A 17,212-nucleotide genomic window follows, 5' to 3' on the forward strand; every position below is an offset into this window, starting at 1 on the left:
CCCAGATTTGGACAAGTTGGGTCATAACTTCCAACTAGTGTCGGAAAATGCTGGCCTGCAGAAATTAGAAGAAATAAATACCTACTTACTTGATATTAAAAATTATGCTGCCATTTCCATTCGCCAGAGCTGCTTGGGGCCTGCATCAAAAGACTCCTCGCAGGCCCTAGCAAAGTGTAGCTCCAGCATATTCAAGGAGGACACACCCCCTTTTTTATGGCACTTGCTGCGGTCAAGCAGCTAAGTTTACAGGGTCAGGGAAATTGACAGGCCAGGGAGAAGTTAAGCGTCTAAGGTAAGTGCATAGGATTTGAGAGGTGGAGGGGGTCAGTCAGAAGAGGGCGCTGGAGGTCAAGGGGCGTGGGGGTCAGTCTGGGTCTGGATCTTTACAATATCGTTACTCAGAAGTTAGAAGAGGTATAACCCCAGTGGAATTATCCAAAGTTAGTGATTTAAACCCCATTTTTCGGATGTTTCCCAACACAGTGCTATTGTCCAGAGGTTTGCACTTCTGGGCAATTGCCGTGCAAGCCCTCACCTGGGAACTTCCCAGAGGGATTCCCCAGCGCATCATTGGGTACCCCCAAATCTGACGCTGGGGAGTCCGGAAGTTACGGGCCAATAAGGCTGGGCAGTTTTACTGGTTCCTTCCTCATTAGTGTGGGCTCTCACTAAGCAGCTATTCACAGAAGAGTAAACATGATTCTTTACTTTCTCGTGTCCATTTTATAGTATAGGAACAAAAGTTGACCAAAGGTGGGATAGAGGGAGGGAAAGGGCATTAGAGATCACAATACAACCCCCAGATGCATTCTGACAATCTCAAAATGAGAACTCTTATCAAGCTTTGCTTGATCTGGTATTCGCTGGTCAAAAAGTTTGCAATATTTACCATGAAATTTCCTCCACCCAGTAAGGATTAGTGGCCCAGTCAAGATAATGGTTATTTTAGGCAACCTATTACGTACAGGTGAAGTTTTTTCCACAGTCATTGTGCTTTTGTCTTAAGCAGAGCTGCTCTCAGACAAAGAATAGCCTCTGTTTCACATAGGACAAATTTTAGGGTGGGATGGAGGAGGAAATAGGTCAGGGGACAAGAATATCTGTATGAAGTAGCAAGTAAAAAAAATCTTGATGCAACTGAAGGGCAATTCCATTAGGAAAATACGTATTCAGTTCTTATTTTAATTTATAAATGCCTGCAGAACTGGCAGGCCCAAATGTTTGGCCTATTCAGATTCCATCTTCCATGTGTGTAGAGACAGTATATTACACAACATGCTCAATGGACTGCAGAGGTTCAAGAAGGCAGCTCACCACCACCTTCTGAAGGGTAACCAGGGGTGGGCAATAAATGCTGGCCCTGCCAGCAAAGCCCACATCCTGTGAATGAAAAAAAAAAGAGTAAAACTGCATCTGTAATGTTCTAACCCAGCTGGGAGACGAGTATAAGCAATATGCCTAGAACACAGAAAAGGGTAGGCAAAACTGAGATAGTTCCCAACATTTATGAAGTCCATCTGCAAAACCCTATAACATTACTAACAGAAACAAGCCCTCCAAAAGTATTAGCATGACACAAACAGTCATGTACCTGAATGCTGTGGCAGAATCCCCACAGTTAACATGGCCCAAAAGTCCACTGAGCAGCAAATTATTTGTTGATTAAGTCGATCAACTTCCAACTTTTCTCTTCCAGACCTACCCCTATTTTCCTTACAAATTAAACAAATATGGAGCAGAAATACTGGGCTTGATGCTGGTTGTGTCATGGAAGAATTAATCATTGCTTTGGGGATGTCAGCTGCATAACCATGCTTCTCCTGAAGCGTTGAGAGTTCTCTTGATCAGTGAAATCTTAGCCACCTAAAAGCAAGAGCTGTTTCCCAGAATACATTTGAATTTCTATATACTGTACACTTACCTGACAAGATCTTCACTACTGAAATGCAAATATACCAGTGCAGATTTTGAATCCGACACAGAATTCATGCCAGCATTTGACCGCCACACTTGTTTTCTGTGCAGATTCTGGGTCTTCATTTATTTTCATAGATATTGGAACAGTCTCCTCTAAACAGTAGAAGTACTGTAAATTCTGAAATTCCCAAATATTTCTTTAGATTGAGAAATCTGATTGTAGGGCCAAGGTCTTTAGTGCAATGCTGCTAGGCTCAAAAGAATAAAATCAAGCAATGGTAATTAGGCAGCACTTGAGATTTTCCCAAAAGATTACAGACATGAGAAAATGGAGAAGTCAGGAAGTTCCATTGTGCTGGCCCGGAGAGGAATGAATTAGAGCATGATACAGCACAATGAGTTTTGATTCGAATGCAGGAACAGGTGTAGGATAATATAAGCGCCTCTGATAAGAGGGACTAAGCAGAGTGGCTCAGAATAACACTAACTAGATACTTATTTCAGGGGTGAAAGAAATATCACCAAGCAGAAAGGTGCCAGAAGAGCTTTGACAGCAATATTCAAATCTGACAGTTAGGAGACTACTTGGAAAAAAGTAATGTTTGGTATGAAAAAAAGTTTTTTGCATCCATCTTGAAGAATGCAAGTGTACTTCTATTGACAATCAAACAATGCAAGGCAAGAAGGTTAACAAAGAGAGGGCTGATTGGAACCAAAAGGTAAATGACTTGTGAATCCAGCAACAGTTGCTTCTGAAGGGGTGAAACGATTTCAACATCTCACTGAAGCTTGTTTGCATTGGAAACAGAGGAAGAGAGAGCACATATAGGATTGATGAGAATAGATCATTTACAGGGAACAGCTAAACAGCTGGAAAGGAGAGGGAAGATGCACTGAGTAGACTGGGGAACCACTGAGTTTATGGAAAAGTAAAGTGTCAGTAGGTTGTCAATTCTGATTTTTCAATCAACTTAGGCTTGTTCTCACTCCTACTTTGGCTTTTTCACACAGTTGCATTTTATACTAAAGCTAAACTTTGAGTTGGTTAGGCACCCCTTGAAAACACTGATATTCAAATTCACTAACGAATTTAGCCAAAGACAAAACAGAACTGGGGAAAAATCTCATACTACAAGCATAATTTCACAGGAAAAAAATTGGGTGGATATATTAAACTGAATGGCAGAGAAAGGGAATGGCATATGATATAATAAAAGGAATGCGAAACACCACTACCATTGCTAATTTAGGTTAGTTCAATTGAAATGCAGACTGGTGTTATTGACACTTATCACGCATGTGCAAGAACAGGAAGAGAAAGTGCAACAGGGTCATTTCTGATGTTGTCACTTCAATATATGATATTATCTCCTATACGTTGCACAGAACTTACTCAGCCATGAGGATTTTACAGCTTGGAAACGCAGCAGTAATGTCATTCCTTTGTTTCAAAACACACGTACAAAGCCCTATGAAGTTTACATGTGAAATCCCAGTACAGCAGAACGTTAGTGTCTCAAAATTGGATCAACAAGCCAAAGTCAGACATATACAAGTATTTTCAGTATCACTGCATGGGAGATGCAGACAAGGTGTTCTCTCAAAGGGGCAGAAATTGAAACCTCAGCATTCCACATGAGATTTATTGATTTAAGGGGCTACCAATGGTATGTGGAGAACAAAGAATTTAAATTTACCCCCACCCCCAACTTTGAAAGTGTCAACATTTTGGATTTGAAAAAGATCAGGCTTGTTGCATGCTTTCCTCATCATAAAACCCTCAAATTGATTTCAAAAACTAGTATGAAATGACCCTTTTTGAAATAGCTATTGAAAAGGTGAAGTTAGATTTATGTTGCAGATATTGCACTGACACTAGATTTTACAGAATACCACTATTACCAACTTCTTAAAAAAAATGACTGGCTCATAACTAGATTTAAAAATCTATGTTGAAAAGAGCAACATATCAGTGTACCAATTTAACTGATCCTTACCTGTCCAGTAATCCTTTCTTCAGGCAAAATTTCAGGCTTCACTTTTAGCAATTTCACAGCAATTGGTTTCCCAGTCCGCCTGTCAGATGACACTTCAAATTCCACATCATCTGCAGATCAATTCAAATTAGTTATCATTACCCAGCTCTTACTAGGCTGCATATGCGAAAGTCTACACTGAGCATACAAATATGTTTCAAAACAGCTCCCAGTACCAGATTCAGATGTCAGCTTCACATCAAAAGGCTCACTCAACAAGAGTGGGGTCAAACTGGACTACAGCTGTTTAAGAAAGGGTGAACTCGAGTCGGATATCTCTCTTCACAAGTCAAAAGTGTTTTCACACGAGTCAACACATTTACAAGAGGGATAGGGGCACAGGTAGGGAGGAACAGCCTTTCAAAACACAGTAGTGCATATTGACTTTCAACTTTTCAATGACGACTACATTTATTCTCCATCCTCACACACTGAAAATAGTTTAGAAGGTGGTACACAACTGAATCAAAAAGGTCAAACTCTTCTAGAGTCAAGGGAAAAAGGACAGAAGTTTGAAAAGTCAGCCATTCCCAAATTTTCCATCAGCTAAACAGGATCTACCTGCCTGCTGCTGTGTAGTAAACTGCTCTGGTATGCTTAGTGTGAAAGTACCCACTGAATGACAAAACATTCAAACATGGCAACTGGACCAGAAGTTTTTTTAAAATCTTTAAACTGTGAACTCGAGAACATTTACTTGTCACATTTAATACAGATGGACTCGATTACTGTCAAGGTGCTGGTTATAAGTTACATTTAATATAGGGCTAGGCTTAGATGTTTTAAATACAATGCATTGATCATCTTTCAATGTGAACTTATCTTCTGCATTTGTAACACGAGCACAAATTTTAAACATTTGCATCAGTAGCAGAGAATAAAGGGAAACAAGGTAGGATCAAGGTTAAGGCTAAGAACTGAACTGCTCAGCTGCACATTCAGTTCACCCATGGAGAGAAATTCACCCCATAAAGTTTGAATCTAGAGGTCCTTTAGAGATGCAGCAGATAAATGGCAACCATTAGAACTGTGTACGGTAAACTGGATTTTTGCTGGGTTCATTTAAAAAAATATAAACTACAGCACACAGATTATTTGGCCCAACTGGTCAGTGCCGATCTTTGCTCTAGCCGTGGCAAAATTACTGCTAAGTTACACAGGTTACTGTGGTTTTGAATAATGGGGAAGCCCTAGCAGTTAGTTAACAAAAATGGGCGCATAAATTGATAAATATTCCAGTCCATCAATAAAAATAGTCATTCGCTCTGCTCACTGTTGAAGTATTTAGTTAAAATCATCAAGATATATTGCTTCCAAGGTTAAATGTAGGATGTTCAAGGCATATATTAGTCCATGAACTTTGCAGCAGTCAACAGAAAAACAGTTTAACAGGTGGGTTTTGAGGAGTCTTCAAACGAGAGGTTTAGGGACAGAACGCAAGAACCTTGGCCCTAGAGGGCTGATGGCAGGTGTGAAAAGGTGGAAGGGGCAGATGTACAAGTGCAGAGTTAGAGAAATTGACATTTTTTTTTGTGGGGGGGCGTAGAAAGGGGAGTGTGTAGGGCTGGATGAGGTTACAACCATAAAGGATGAGGCCATGAAAGAATTTGAAAACAAGGACAAGAATTTTAAATTGGAAGCCTGAAGCCAAGAACAGGAGAACTGGAATTAGTGCTCGATGGGATACAGTGTGTTTTGAATGTTACAAAGCACAGAGGATGGAAAGCTGGCATGGTGAACATTCAGATAATGGAGACAGATAAGAATAGCACGGATGGAGAATTTTAGCAGATGTGTTGAGGCAGGGGTGGAGATGCATTGTTACTTGGTGGAATTAGATGGTATCTGTGATAGAGAAGATATATGCGACCCCAAGCAAGCTTCTGTAAAAGAGATAAATCTCACAGTGTCAATGGGAAACTGAAACATTGGATCATAATCCACATGCTTTAAGGAAATGGGATAATTTTTTTGATGCATTCAGAAAAGTGGCTATCAGCTACTTTAAATTAAATTAAGTGGCTAAAATATTTCATGATCACGAAACTGCTGAATTAATTTGGGGACTTCCACAACATGAAGAAATATTCATCAACGGGCAATGCTCAGACCCTTTAGAACCTATACAAATAATTTTTGCATTTTTCTTTACCAAGTGATTTGAAGCATTAATTTGCTTAAATGCCTAACAAATTTCAATATAGAAAAGTGCGAGGTGGTGCAGTTTTGTGAGAGGAATGCCTACTCCTTGGAAAATAAGAGTCTAATTGGGCCAGTGGAACAGACAAATCCAGGAGTACAGATTTACAAATCATTGGGTAACTAAGCCATAGAAGTGCAGGAAAATACTGACTCATGAGGGGTAAAACACTGGCATAGGCCTGTTGGGCTGAACAGCCCATTGCTCAATGCTATAAATGCTTTGTAACTATCAAGGACTCTATTACATGTTATAATATACTTCTACTATCACTAGCAGTTTCCAAAGTGCTCTGTAAATAAATGCTACCTCGAGACTTTAATTTTGAGTGCAACATTTCACAGCTTGGGAAAATAGATAAGCAGCAGCCAAATGCTTTATAGCTCCAGCCTCCTTACACTCATGTAAATAGGTTTGTTTTTATAAAATGCACACCAGAACTCCTTGTGCCACCACCATAACCAGAAACAGAAGCAAATGACTTATTTGCACCATCATCTACTCTCAATCAGCCAAACAATGGAAGGAACAATGAGCAGTGTCAGGACAGCATTTACTCAGTTTGGGTTCCTGCAAGGGCACTTAACTCCAAATCTCATTACAACATTGGTCCCAACATGGATACAATAGTTGGATTCCAGGGATGAGGGGAGTGATGGTTCTTAATCTGAAGGCTGCTTTCAGAGTGCAGCATCAAGGAGGGGTGAATATGGCAGTGTGGTGGTAATGTCACTGGACTAGTAATCCAGAGGCCCTGACAAATGTTCTGCGGACAAGGGTTCAAATCCCACCATGGCAGCTGATGGAATTTAAAATTCAAAATAAATCTGGACTTGAAAGATAAAGTGATGGTGACGTTGAAACTTTCAATTGTTGTAAAACCCTATCTAGTTCACTAATGTCCTTTAAGGAAGGAAATCTGTGATCCTTACCTGGTCTGGCCTACATGAAACTCCAGACCCACCACAACAATGTGGTTGACTCTTAACTCCTGAACTGAACACTCAGTTCAAGGTCAATTAGAGATGGGTTGCACCCACATCCCATGGAAGAATAAATTTAAAAAAAAACTGAAGTCAACTGGGATCGGTGGGGGAAAACATTCCAATGGCTGGGGTCATATCTGGCACAAAACGGTTCTGGTCGTTGGAGGCCAATCATCTCAGTTCAGAATATTGCTGCAGGAGCTCCTTAAAGCAGCACTGATGAACAGAATGCCTCAATAAGCTTCCCCTCCGCTGCAAGAGTATAGTAGGACTATTTGCTAATGGTTGCAACGTTCAGTATATTCGTAATTCCTCAGAAAATGAGGCAGTACATCCCTGCATGGAGCGAGACCTAGACAACATCCAGGCTTGGGCTGATAATTGGCAAGTAACATTTGCACAACACAATCACAGAATCTCAGTGCAGAAGAGGCCCTTCGGCCCATCGAGTCTGCACCGACACGTGAGAAACACCTGACCTACCTACCTAATCCCATTTACCAGCATTCGGCCCATAGCCTTGAATGTTATGACATGCCAAGTGCTCATCCAGGTACTTTTTAAAGGATGAGGCAACCCGCCTCCACCACCCTCCCAGGCAGCACATTCCAGACTGTCACCACCCTCTGGGTAAAAAAGTTCTTCCTCACATCCCCCTAAACCTCCTGCCCCTCACCTTGAACTTATGTCCCCTTATGACTGACCCTTCAACTAAGGGGAACAGCTGCTCCCAATCCATCCTGTCCATGCCTCTCACAAGTGCCAGGCAATGACCATCTCCAACAAGAGAGAATCTAACCACCTTCCCATGACATTCAATGACATTACCACTGTCAAGTCCCTCACTACGAACTGTCTGCAGATCCTCAGTGGCATGAAAATGGAGTTATGAGAGCAATGAACATTTTCTACTTCCCTAGTGTATGCCAGCACCAACACAAGAATTTCAACCGTATCCAGCCCACTTGATTGACAACCCATCCACTGCAGTTGTATACTTAGCAGTGAGTACGCTTTGTTCAATGGTGAGTACTATCAGCTCAAGAAAATATGAAAGAGTTTTGAAGAAGCACTAACTTAAAAAAGGTCAAGGCTTTTTAAATACAAAGTCAATTTCTGGCCTCCACAGGGACCCATCAAGTTTGCTTTGTTGCTAAAAAAAAATCAAAAAGGTAAGTGGTCCTGTGTCCAATGGCAACATCATGACCTAACTTCATGATTCAGCTAATCATGTGGAGCTACCCACCACAGAAACTAAATTCAAATCTGTTGTACAGCTTTTGAGGATGGAGCCATTCAAAAATCAACTTTCAGGCAACCCAAAGATGCTTTCCTTGCAACAATTAATGGAGACGCTTGGAACACTTCCAAAGTGATGTCAGATCAAACTCAGTGCAACAGCACTGACGTTTCAGGTCTCCAAAACAGAAAAAAAATTATGAAATAAAAGCAAAATACTGCGGATGCTGGAAATCTGAAACAAAAACAAAAATTGCTGGAAAAACTCAGCAGGTCTGACAGCATCTGTGGAGAGAAAGACAGAGTTAACGTTTCGAGTCCAGATGACTCTTCTTCAGAACTAAAGAGAAGTAGAAATGTGGTGAAATATATAATGTTTAAGGGGAGTGGGACAGGTGAAGCTGAATAGAAGGCCAGCGATAGGTGGAGGCAAAGGAGAGATTACGAAAGATGTCATAAACAAAAGGTCGAAGGGGTGTTGATGGTGGTGGTACTAGCTAAAGGAGGTGCTAATGGTGACATTAAGAGTAGAAAGCAGGATGAGCAAGTGACAGATGGCCCTAGTGGGGGGAGGGGACATTGCGGAAGAAAAGATCAAAATAGGCTAAAAGGTGGGGATAAAAACAAATGAATGGAAGTAAAGTTTAAAAATAATAATAGGTTGGAAAAAATATATAAAAATTAATAAATATTTGGAAAAAGGGATCAAAAAGGGGTGAGGATGGAGGAGAGAGTTCATGATCTGAAGTTGTTGAATTCAATGTTAAGTCTGGAAGGCTGTAAAGTGCCTAGTCAGAAGATGAGGTGCTGTTCCTCCAGTTTGCATTGAGCTTCACTGGAACATTGCAGCAGGCCAAGGACGGACATGTGGGCATGAGAGCAGGGTGGTGTGTTGAAATGGCAAGCAACAGGAAGGTCTGGGTCATGCTTGTGGACAGACTAAAAGGCGTTCTGTAAAGCAGTCACCCAGTCTGCGTTTGGTCTCTCCAAATGTAGAGGAGACTGCATTGGGAGCAGCAAATGCAGTAGACCAAATTGAGGGAAGTGCAAGAGAAGTGAATTATGAATATGTAGTAGGCTTTGAACAGAGGAAAACTTAAGAGCACTTTTAAGGCAATTTCAACTGTAATAAACCAGCTTTGCCAAAGCTGTGTTTTAATGGTTTTTACATACTTGCATTCATTTTATATAGACTGGATAATTACATCTTCCACATATTCTAGAGATAGCAGATATTCTTGCTTAATTAATTGGGCAAAATGAAAGAATTCTGGAAAAAATTATTGCTTCACTTACATTATGCATCGGCAGAGCTACATTGCAAATATAGCAACTTAATCCTAATAGAAGCAAACAGCTGTAAAAGAGACAGAGCTGGTACACCATATATGCCCAGAAATGTCTATTTCTCACCTCCCACTTTGAGATCTTGGAGATTTCCACTGTATTGAGAGCAATGGAAGAAGAGTCTGGCTTGACGTTCAGTGCACTGGATAAAACCATATGATGTCAGCAGCTTCTCAATGATGCCTGTTTCACGCAGGGCTCCTGAGGTACCATTAGCAAAACCAGAGTGGCCATTGTTATGCAAGAGGTTCGGATCAAAGCTCATCTGTACAGGGGAAAAGGGTATTTAATAAACTAACATTCAAGAGAACCTGGAAATCACACAGAAGCATTTCCTTTTAATAAACATTGCAAACCAAACCAGAGAACTAGAGACTTTGATAATGATCAGAAGTACATTTTCCAAATGGCGCTTTTCTCATGCACTTAAGATTAAACATGCAAATTTAACAGAATGGTGCACTAGAGATAAACCTCACCATGACTAAGACACAGCTACCATTCAAAAAAACTCATTCAAAATCATGAAGTACATAGACATGCAAATCTTTAACTAGAAAGAGATTTTTTATTTTGGTGGGAGTGGGGGGCACACCTGGAGAGAGAGGAAAAAGGAACAGTTAACTATATTTTAAGCACAGATACTGTGCCATTCTTGGCACAGAAAGTTAAAGTACTCAGTTATTATTAAGTTCTTGGTTCAGAACCAATTAAATCCTCCAATAAATTTGTTATGTTTGGAACTGAAGATGAGGGAAGGTTGAATTTATTTCTTTTAAAATGGCATCTGATGAGATTGCTTAAACTTCAAAATACAACGATTTGACAATTCAGACTACATCATGCTGTTATTTGTAGATGTTACCACCAAAGCCATTTCAGCAAAAATAAACCATGCAAGTTTTGAGACAATCCTCAAGCAGTTTTAGAGGGGACATCACTTCATGGATACCTTGTAGAATCCTGAAATTCACGATAAAGGACATGGAGCCTTTAAAGTGTGAAAGAATTCAAGTATTGAGAAATTAGGGGCAGACAACCAAAATAATGTTTGTCGCCTTCTCCAAAAGCAAAGCACCCCAGAGTCAGAGATTAAAATTCAGATCCTTCTATAACAAGTCACAGTATGTGCAGGTAAAATGGTCAATACAGTAAGAAAAAAATGCAAAAACACTAGAAGGTCAATTTAAATAAAATCAATAACCAATGCTGCAAAGTTCAAAGGTTGTTTAGCTCAAGTTCAACATGCAGCTACATCAGTATTCATTTAGCAGAACAAGAAGTTTTGAATCTGCATGTTAAAAATATATACTCATCACTAAAAATCAACATTGCCGGATGATAGCTACTGTATCTAGAAATGTTTGTAACAACCCTTACCTCTGAACTAAAGAGCAGCATCTTCTGGCTGCGCCTATTTTCTTTGAGCATTGGCAAAACCAATGACTCCTACAGGATACAGATGCAAATTTCTGCTCAAACGTGTGGATCATTTCTACTTCTGTCTGTTTAATGGGATGCTCAAAACTTCAAATGTGTGAAAAAATGCTCCAGTATCTACCTCGGGTCAACTTAAGATCCATTCTCCAGTCTGCTAAGTTTTATTGGTACTACTTACGACAGCTTTAGTACAATTAAGGAATTTACAGGTTTTCATTTTTTCCTTATTCATAACAAGTTGAATCCTAACTGGACATTTTACAGTCCATTTCATATTCCAATTTGGAAGGGTCTGCACCCAAAACCTTAAAATATCCATTCTCTCCAAATCTGCCTACTGACTTGCAGTGAGTTTCCAGCTTTTCTTTTCTTCTCGTTTGTTTTCCAGCATCTGCTGCATTTTGCTCATTACTTTCCCCATATGCTGTTGGCTGAAATTCATAGTCCTATTGCTGAAGGATGCCAAGCATTTTCAAACATTTACAGTTCTGGTATAGTAGTCAACTATACCTGATATAGACTTTCTTCCTGCTGCTGCCAGAGTGACCTTTGAAACCCAGTAACATCAAGTGCTTCTCATTCTCAAAATAGCTACATTTCCTCTAAACATTTGTGTGTTCCATATAATTCTAATTCAGGCTCATCTGGTCAAGACAAGCATGGTTAATGTATTAATGTATTGGATTCAGTGTTATAGTTAGTATAATTCAAGTTACATTTAATTCTATTATGTTACCTGCCACAAATGGGTAAAATGTAGTGATGCTCTGGCACCCTGTTAGTCAAAAGTTCATTTTTTAAGTAAAGGCATTCAACTTCAGTCCATGCAAGTGCATTTACTCCCCAATCAGTACATCAAATGACAATGCTACATTGTCTAAATTACTACATGCTGTTAGTATGACTACTAGATTACTAGTCATTCTTCCTCACTTACTGATCTCTGATAAAGAGGAATTCTCTTCTGTTTTTTAGCACTGATTGAGGCAGAGCGTGTAGTTGAAAGAGGGTGAGAGAGTGTACTAGGAGCTGGAGGAGCAAGATGCTCTGAAGACACAGCGTAGAGACTCTCCATTTTACACAGCTGGAGTGTGAAAGTACAGCATTATAGAACAGACCCATAAATGTAGGTTAACTATGTACATTAATCGTAATCTCAAATTTCTTCAAGTGGAAAAAATTCAAATTTCTACATCAAGAGAACATTAAAAGCACTGCAAAAATGCGACTCTTCATGCAACCCACAAAGATGGAAATGCTGAAACTAGTCAGCAATATAAACTGAAACTGGGATCCATATTGGATCAACAAGCTAATCCTGCGAGTAGCTGGGTAATAATAAAGACCAGGAAGGTTCCAGTTTCATTCCTCAGTCTGTTCAGAGTTTAATAATCTCAGCTGGGGTGGTAGTGGGAATTTTATGGTGGCCTTGGCATTCATGATTTAGGGAAAAGAAAAAAAAGAAATCAAAGTTGGTAATGCATGCGCCCATCAGCGTTACACTCAGAAGGCGCATGAAGACTTGGATGAAGTTCATTTGAGCAAGGTATCAGAGGGCAGCTTGCACAGAGGAAGGATGTGAGAGGAAGAAGAAAAACTGGACTGAAGAAAACCAGGTTTTAAAAAAAAGCCATTTCAAATGCCTCTGAAGTTCAGCTACCTCATACAAATCGGTTTAGTTTGTATTCAAATTGTGTCACAACTATTAAATAAGGACTTGTAAATGGAATTCAAGTGGTGCCTTGATTCCTGCTAGACTGGCTTGTTCCATATATCTCTGAAAGGAGCAGCATAAGCCATGGTTTCAACCCAACCTATGTGACATCCTCAAATTTCTGATATGGCTAGGACATTTTCGCAGGGCTGTGCAATTACAGGGCAGTCTGCTATGGAATTGGTCTGAATATACTCCAATATCTACCAGGATAGCTTAGTAGGGAGAGAGAAATTACATAAGGATCTCCATGTCGACAGAAAGACAATTTGATAAAAGAACAGGGTGTGCTTTGAACACAGGATTATCCCTGGACTTTTCTTCAGTTACCAAATCTCCAACAGTATAAATTGAGAAGAAATTAATGACAACATTTGCACAATCCTGTGGTCCAAAGAGTGATCACAGCCTTTTTGGATTAAATCCTCTACTAGTATTGTAACTTTCTCAGTTGTGTGTTTATTCTCAAAAGAAAAAGCTAGGTTCCAGCCAGAATTGTACGAAGTGTGGAGTTGCCCTGCCTCTAAAGCATCCAAGTTCGTACGAGGACCGTTCGCTAATATACATATTCTGATATAATACTTTTGCCTCTCTTGTTCCAATCAGTAGCTTTGCAAGAGAGAGACTGCTTTCTAAACCCTGAAAAGTTTTATCATTCTAAACAGAGTGTCACCCTGTCATGTAACAGCTCTGACACAAGCATGGAGTTTGAAGTACCATTTTAACTGAGCCTGCTACAGCTATGTACATTTCAAAAAATCTAATGTGTTCTTATAGTTTATGCATTCTGTTACCGTAACTAGCTACACTCCAGCTAGCCACCATATTTTTTTGCCTGGCATAGCCTCACTCATGCAGAAAAAACAAATCTGGCTCTATTCCATTTTGATTATGTAGTTGAAAAGGTAAAAAGGATTGGAGGTGCAGTAAAATGGTTAGAACGCAGTCACTTATCTCTGAAATTCCAGTTCAGTTCTACGTCCAAACTAATGGGTTTTTTCAAGTATTTCTGCAAGCTGTAAAAATTCTAACTCAAAACGGAGTTTGGGCTAGTCTCCAGTGGGCAAAAACCTCAGCACAAAACTTGCCAGAATTCAGGACAAATTGGCAATCTGATTCAGATTCCAGTGGCTGTAGTTTTTCTTCTCTCCAAGTCTTACACAGGCACAGCAAGAATATTCAAGGCTGAAGTAGAACATAGGGAACTGGTCACTGATGCTCATTACTGAGAAGATTCACCTAAATAAATTGAATAAAATTGCAATTCTTTTGAGAACTTTACAGACTTAAAAAGAACCAATCCTTATTTTAAATACAGCAAAATCCCACCAACTATTAAGTACGGTGGCCATATGGTGCTAGTTACTTACATTCTAATGACCATCGGATCATGAATATTTAGGTTGTTCTGAGCCAGACCCCACCTACACAAAAGCCACAGCTGAATGGAGATATTAAACTTCAGTATGATTTCCTTCAAGGATACCTTGTTACCCAAGTTATGTTATTTCACAGCAAGATAGTTCACTTCCAAGGTTAAATTATATGCAGCTCAGAACAGCCTATAATCACAAAACTCATTAGATTGGAAAGCCAAAACAAATCTGGACAAGGGACCAGTAACAATATCCCACCAGTAACCAGAGAGAATAAATCTGATGCTGAAATACAGCTAATATGATGCACTCTTTAAGTGCCAACTATTTGTTTAAAAAAAGTCCCTGGATAGGGTCACTCTTTTTCATAAATTAACTAACTAGCCTGTTCAGGTTGAAAGAACTCAGTGCAAATGTGCTATACTGTCAATTTCTTTCCATCCCATATCTACAGCATTGTTCAACTGAACTGCATGTGAATCACAGAACAATTTAGTTAATGAGTCAAAGAATAAGTAACATCCAGTTCCAAAATAAAAAAATAGGGTGGGGTGGAAAAGCTGGAAGTCCCAAGATTGACAGTTTCACAGTATGTAACAAAGTCTCAAAGACCCTGAATTGAATTCAATTATGGACTCTAACCCATTCCTGAATTTAATCACCACCACTGGCAGCTATGCCTTCAGCTGCCAAGGGCTGAAACTGTGGCATTCCTTCCCATAACCTCCTGTCGCTTTCCTCATTTAAGAGGCACCTTAAAATCTACTTATCTGACCAAGTCTTTGGTCATCTGCATGAATATATCATGTGGCATCAAACAAAATTTGAATATGTTCCCACGTGGCACCTTGGGGCATTTTACAACATTAAAAGTCGTTAGGCTGTTGCTGCAACCTTGTATTTGCATGGAAAGGCAGCACAGTGCAGGTGTTAGCTGATGAGATTCAACATCTGCCCTTTCTCCTCACCCCTTTTTGTCATCCAGGGTGACAAACACACAGTAAAACAGGGGTTCACTTGTAATTTTAAATATTGCCCTTGATGCAGTGATACATTGGGGAGACAAAATACAGATTAGTGATTGCTTTGCTGACAGGGTAGATATGGGGAACCCAGTGAACGTGCTGTATTTGGGCTTTTAAAAAAAAATCATTCAATAAGGTCCCGCACAATAAGCTCACGCACAAAATTGGGACTTATGGGATTAATAGGTAATATATTAGCAAGGAGTGAGAACTGGTTAACTGAAAAAGAACAGAGTTAGCAATAAACAGATTTTTATATCAGATTACCAGGCTATAACTAAAGGGGTACCACAAGGATCAGTGCTTGGGCCTCAGCTATTAACAAATCTACAATGATTTAGATGAGGAGATTGAATGCAATGTACCGAAGTTTACTGATTATACGAAGGCTAAGTAGGAAAGAAAGCTGTGGGGAGGATACAAAAAGGCTACAAAAGGGATACAGAAAGGTTAAGTAAGAGGGGCAAGAACATGGCAGTTGGAATATAAATGTGGGGAAGTGTGAAATTAGCTATTTTGAATAGAAAAAGAATGCAAAATATTTTGCAAATGAGACACAGAAACGTTGGTAGTCAGAGGGATTTGGTTGTCCAAGAGAATCAAGCAATACGGGGATAGAGCAGGAAAGCTGGAATTATATTACTGAATGATGGAGCAAGCTCAAAGGATCTCCTCCTGTTTACATTTCTACATTCTTATTCAGGATTGAGATTCAGTCACTTGCCATTTCAATTCTCTGTCCCCAGCCTCCTGTATTGTGCAAATGAAGCTCAATAGGGAGCAGCATCACTTTTTTGATTAGGCATTTTACAGCCTTCCGGACTCAACATCTGGTTCAACAATATCAGATCATTGCTCCCATTTTCTTCAGGCTGCAAGTATTGAAAATGATTCTGTTCATTAATCACTCCTGCATTTCACAGACCTTCCCCTTTTGTTATTTCTTCCACCATTCCCTTACTTGCTTAAAACTTTCTTCAGACCTGGAAAACGATGCAGTAAGGTCAACTTGAAGCGTAGCTCTTTCTCTAGCTCCACAGATACTGATTGGCCTGCTGAGTATTTCCAGCGTTTTCTGTTTGTATTTCAGATTTCCAGCATCTGCACTATTTGCCTTTGTAAAGCACTACAAAAGATTTCAAAAGCTCGAAATCTGCCAACAAAATTCTATGTAGGTTCAAAAATGCCCAGTGTACTAAAATATTTTAATTCATAAGAAACTGAAGGAAAGTTCAGTTGCTAGTTATTAGACTTGCATCATTAATGGAGTGGCAAGCTGCCACACGAACAGCAATTAACAACCAGAAGCGATCTCGAATACACACAGACCACATTATATGCCAGGAAGTTCTATTTTAAGCATTGCAAAATCTATGCAATGGAGTGAAATCAAACCCTATTTAACTTTTGGACAAGTAAAGATCTACAGGCATTATTCAACAAATCAGATGTTAAATTTGATCTATACAAAAACTTAAGACCTCTTGAATAAAGTGCAGTGATAGCAGATTATTACATTAGAACAGGTAACACAGAAGTAACTACAGTACGTGCTACAGTCCCCACCACTTAGATGTACATTTAAAGTGGCTAGTCACTGATAGGCCTAACAGCAATAACCATTAATCATCTGCATTTCAAAGTTACAGTTTATAGGCCGAATGCTCTGATTATTTTAGCCCAAAAAGCTCTCCTTACTCAGATCTCTGATCAAACTCAGCTGGTTACTCTTTTATTATGCAACTAACATAACCAATGCAACGATAAAGTATTAATTATGAGGCTAACTTAAACTGATAATGTTTTATCAACTCATCACAGAATTGCCTCCATGCTCCAGACTGATGGGCCCATTTTGGCCTTTATCCAAGTCCCAACAAATAAAAGTCCAAGTCTGACATTGTCATCAAACCTGCTGACAAGGGTGGT

General features: G+C 39.6%; 1 protein-coding gene across 9 annotated transcripts in view; it reads right to left on the bottom strand.

Moving 5' to 3' along the window:
* csde1 (cold shock domain containing E1, RNA-binding) overlaps positions 1-17,212 on the bottom strand; it is a 119,599-nt gene that overhangs the window by 72,758 nt on the left and 29,629 nt on the right. For 5 of the 9 annotated variants that reach the window (XM_078546819.1, XM_078546815.1, XM_078546818.1 and 2 more), the window contains 2 exons: positions 9,795-9,993; positions 3,918-4,027 (listed from right to left, as the gene is read on the bottom strand). In XM_078546819.1, the coding sequence (XP_078402945.1) occupies positions 3,918-4,027; positions 9,795-9,993 (309 nt within the window). Of the gene's footprint in view, positions 1-3,917; positions 4,028-9,794; positions 9,994-12,105; positions 12,253-17,212 lie in introns of all 9 variants that reach the window. The other 4 variants (XM_078546816.1, XM_078546811.1, XM_078546814.1 and 1 more) reach the window with 1 other exon arrangement.

The sequence above is a fragment of the Cetorhinus maximus genome, chromosome 8, assembly GCF_964194155.1.
Source record: "Cetorhinus maximus chromosome 8, sCetMax3.hap1.1, whole genome shotgun sequence".
Classification (NCBI taxonomy): Eukaryota; Metazoa; Chordata; class Chondrichthyes; order Lamniformes; family Cetorhinidae; genus Cetorhinus; species Cetorhinus maximus.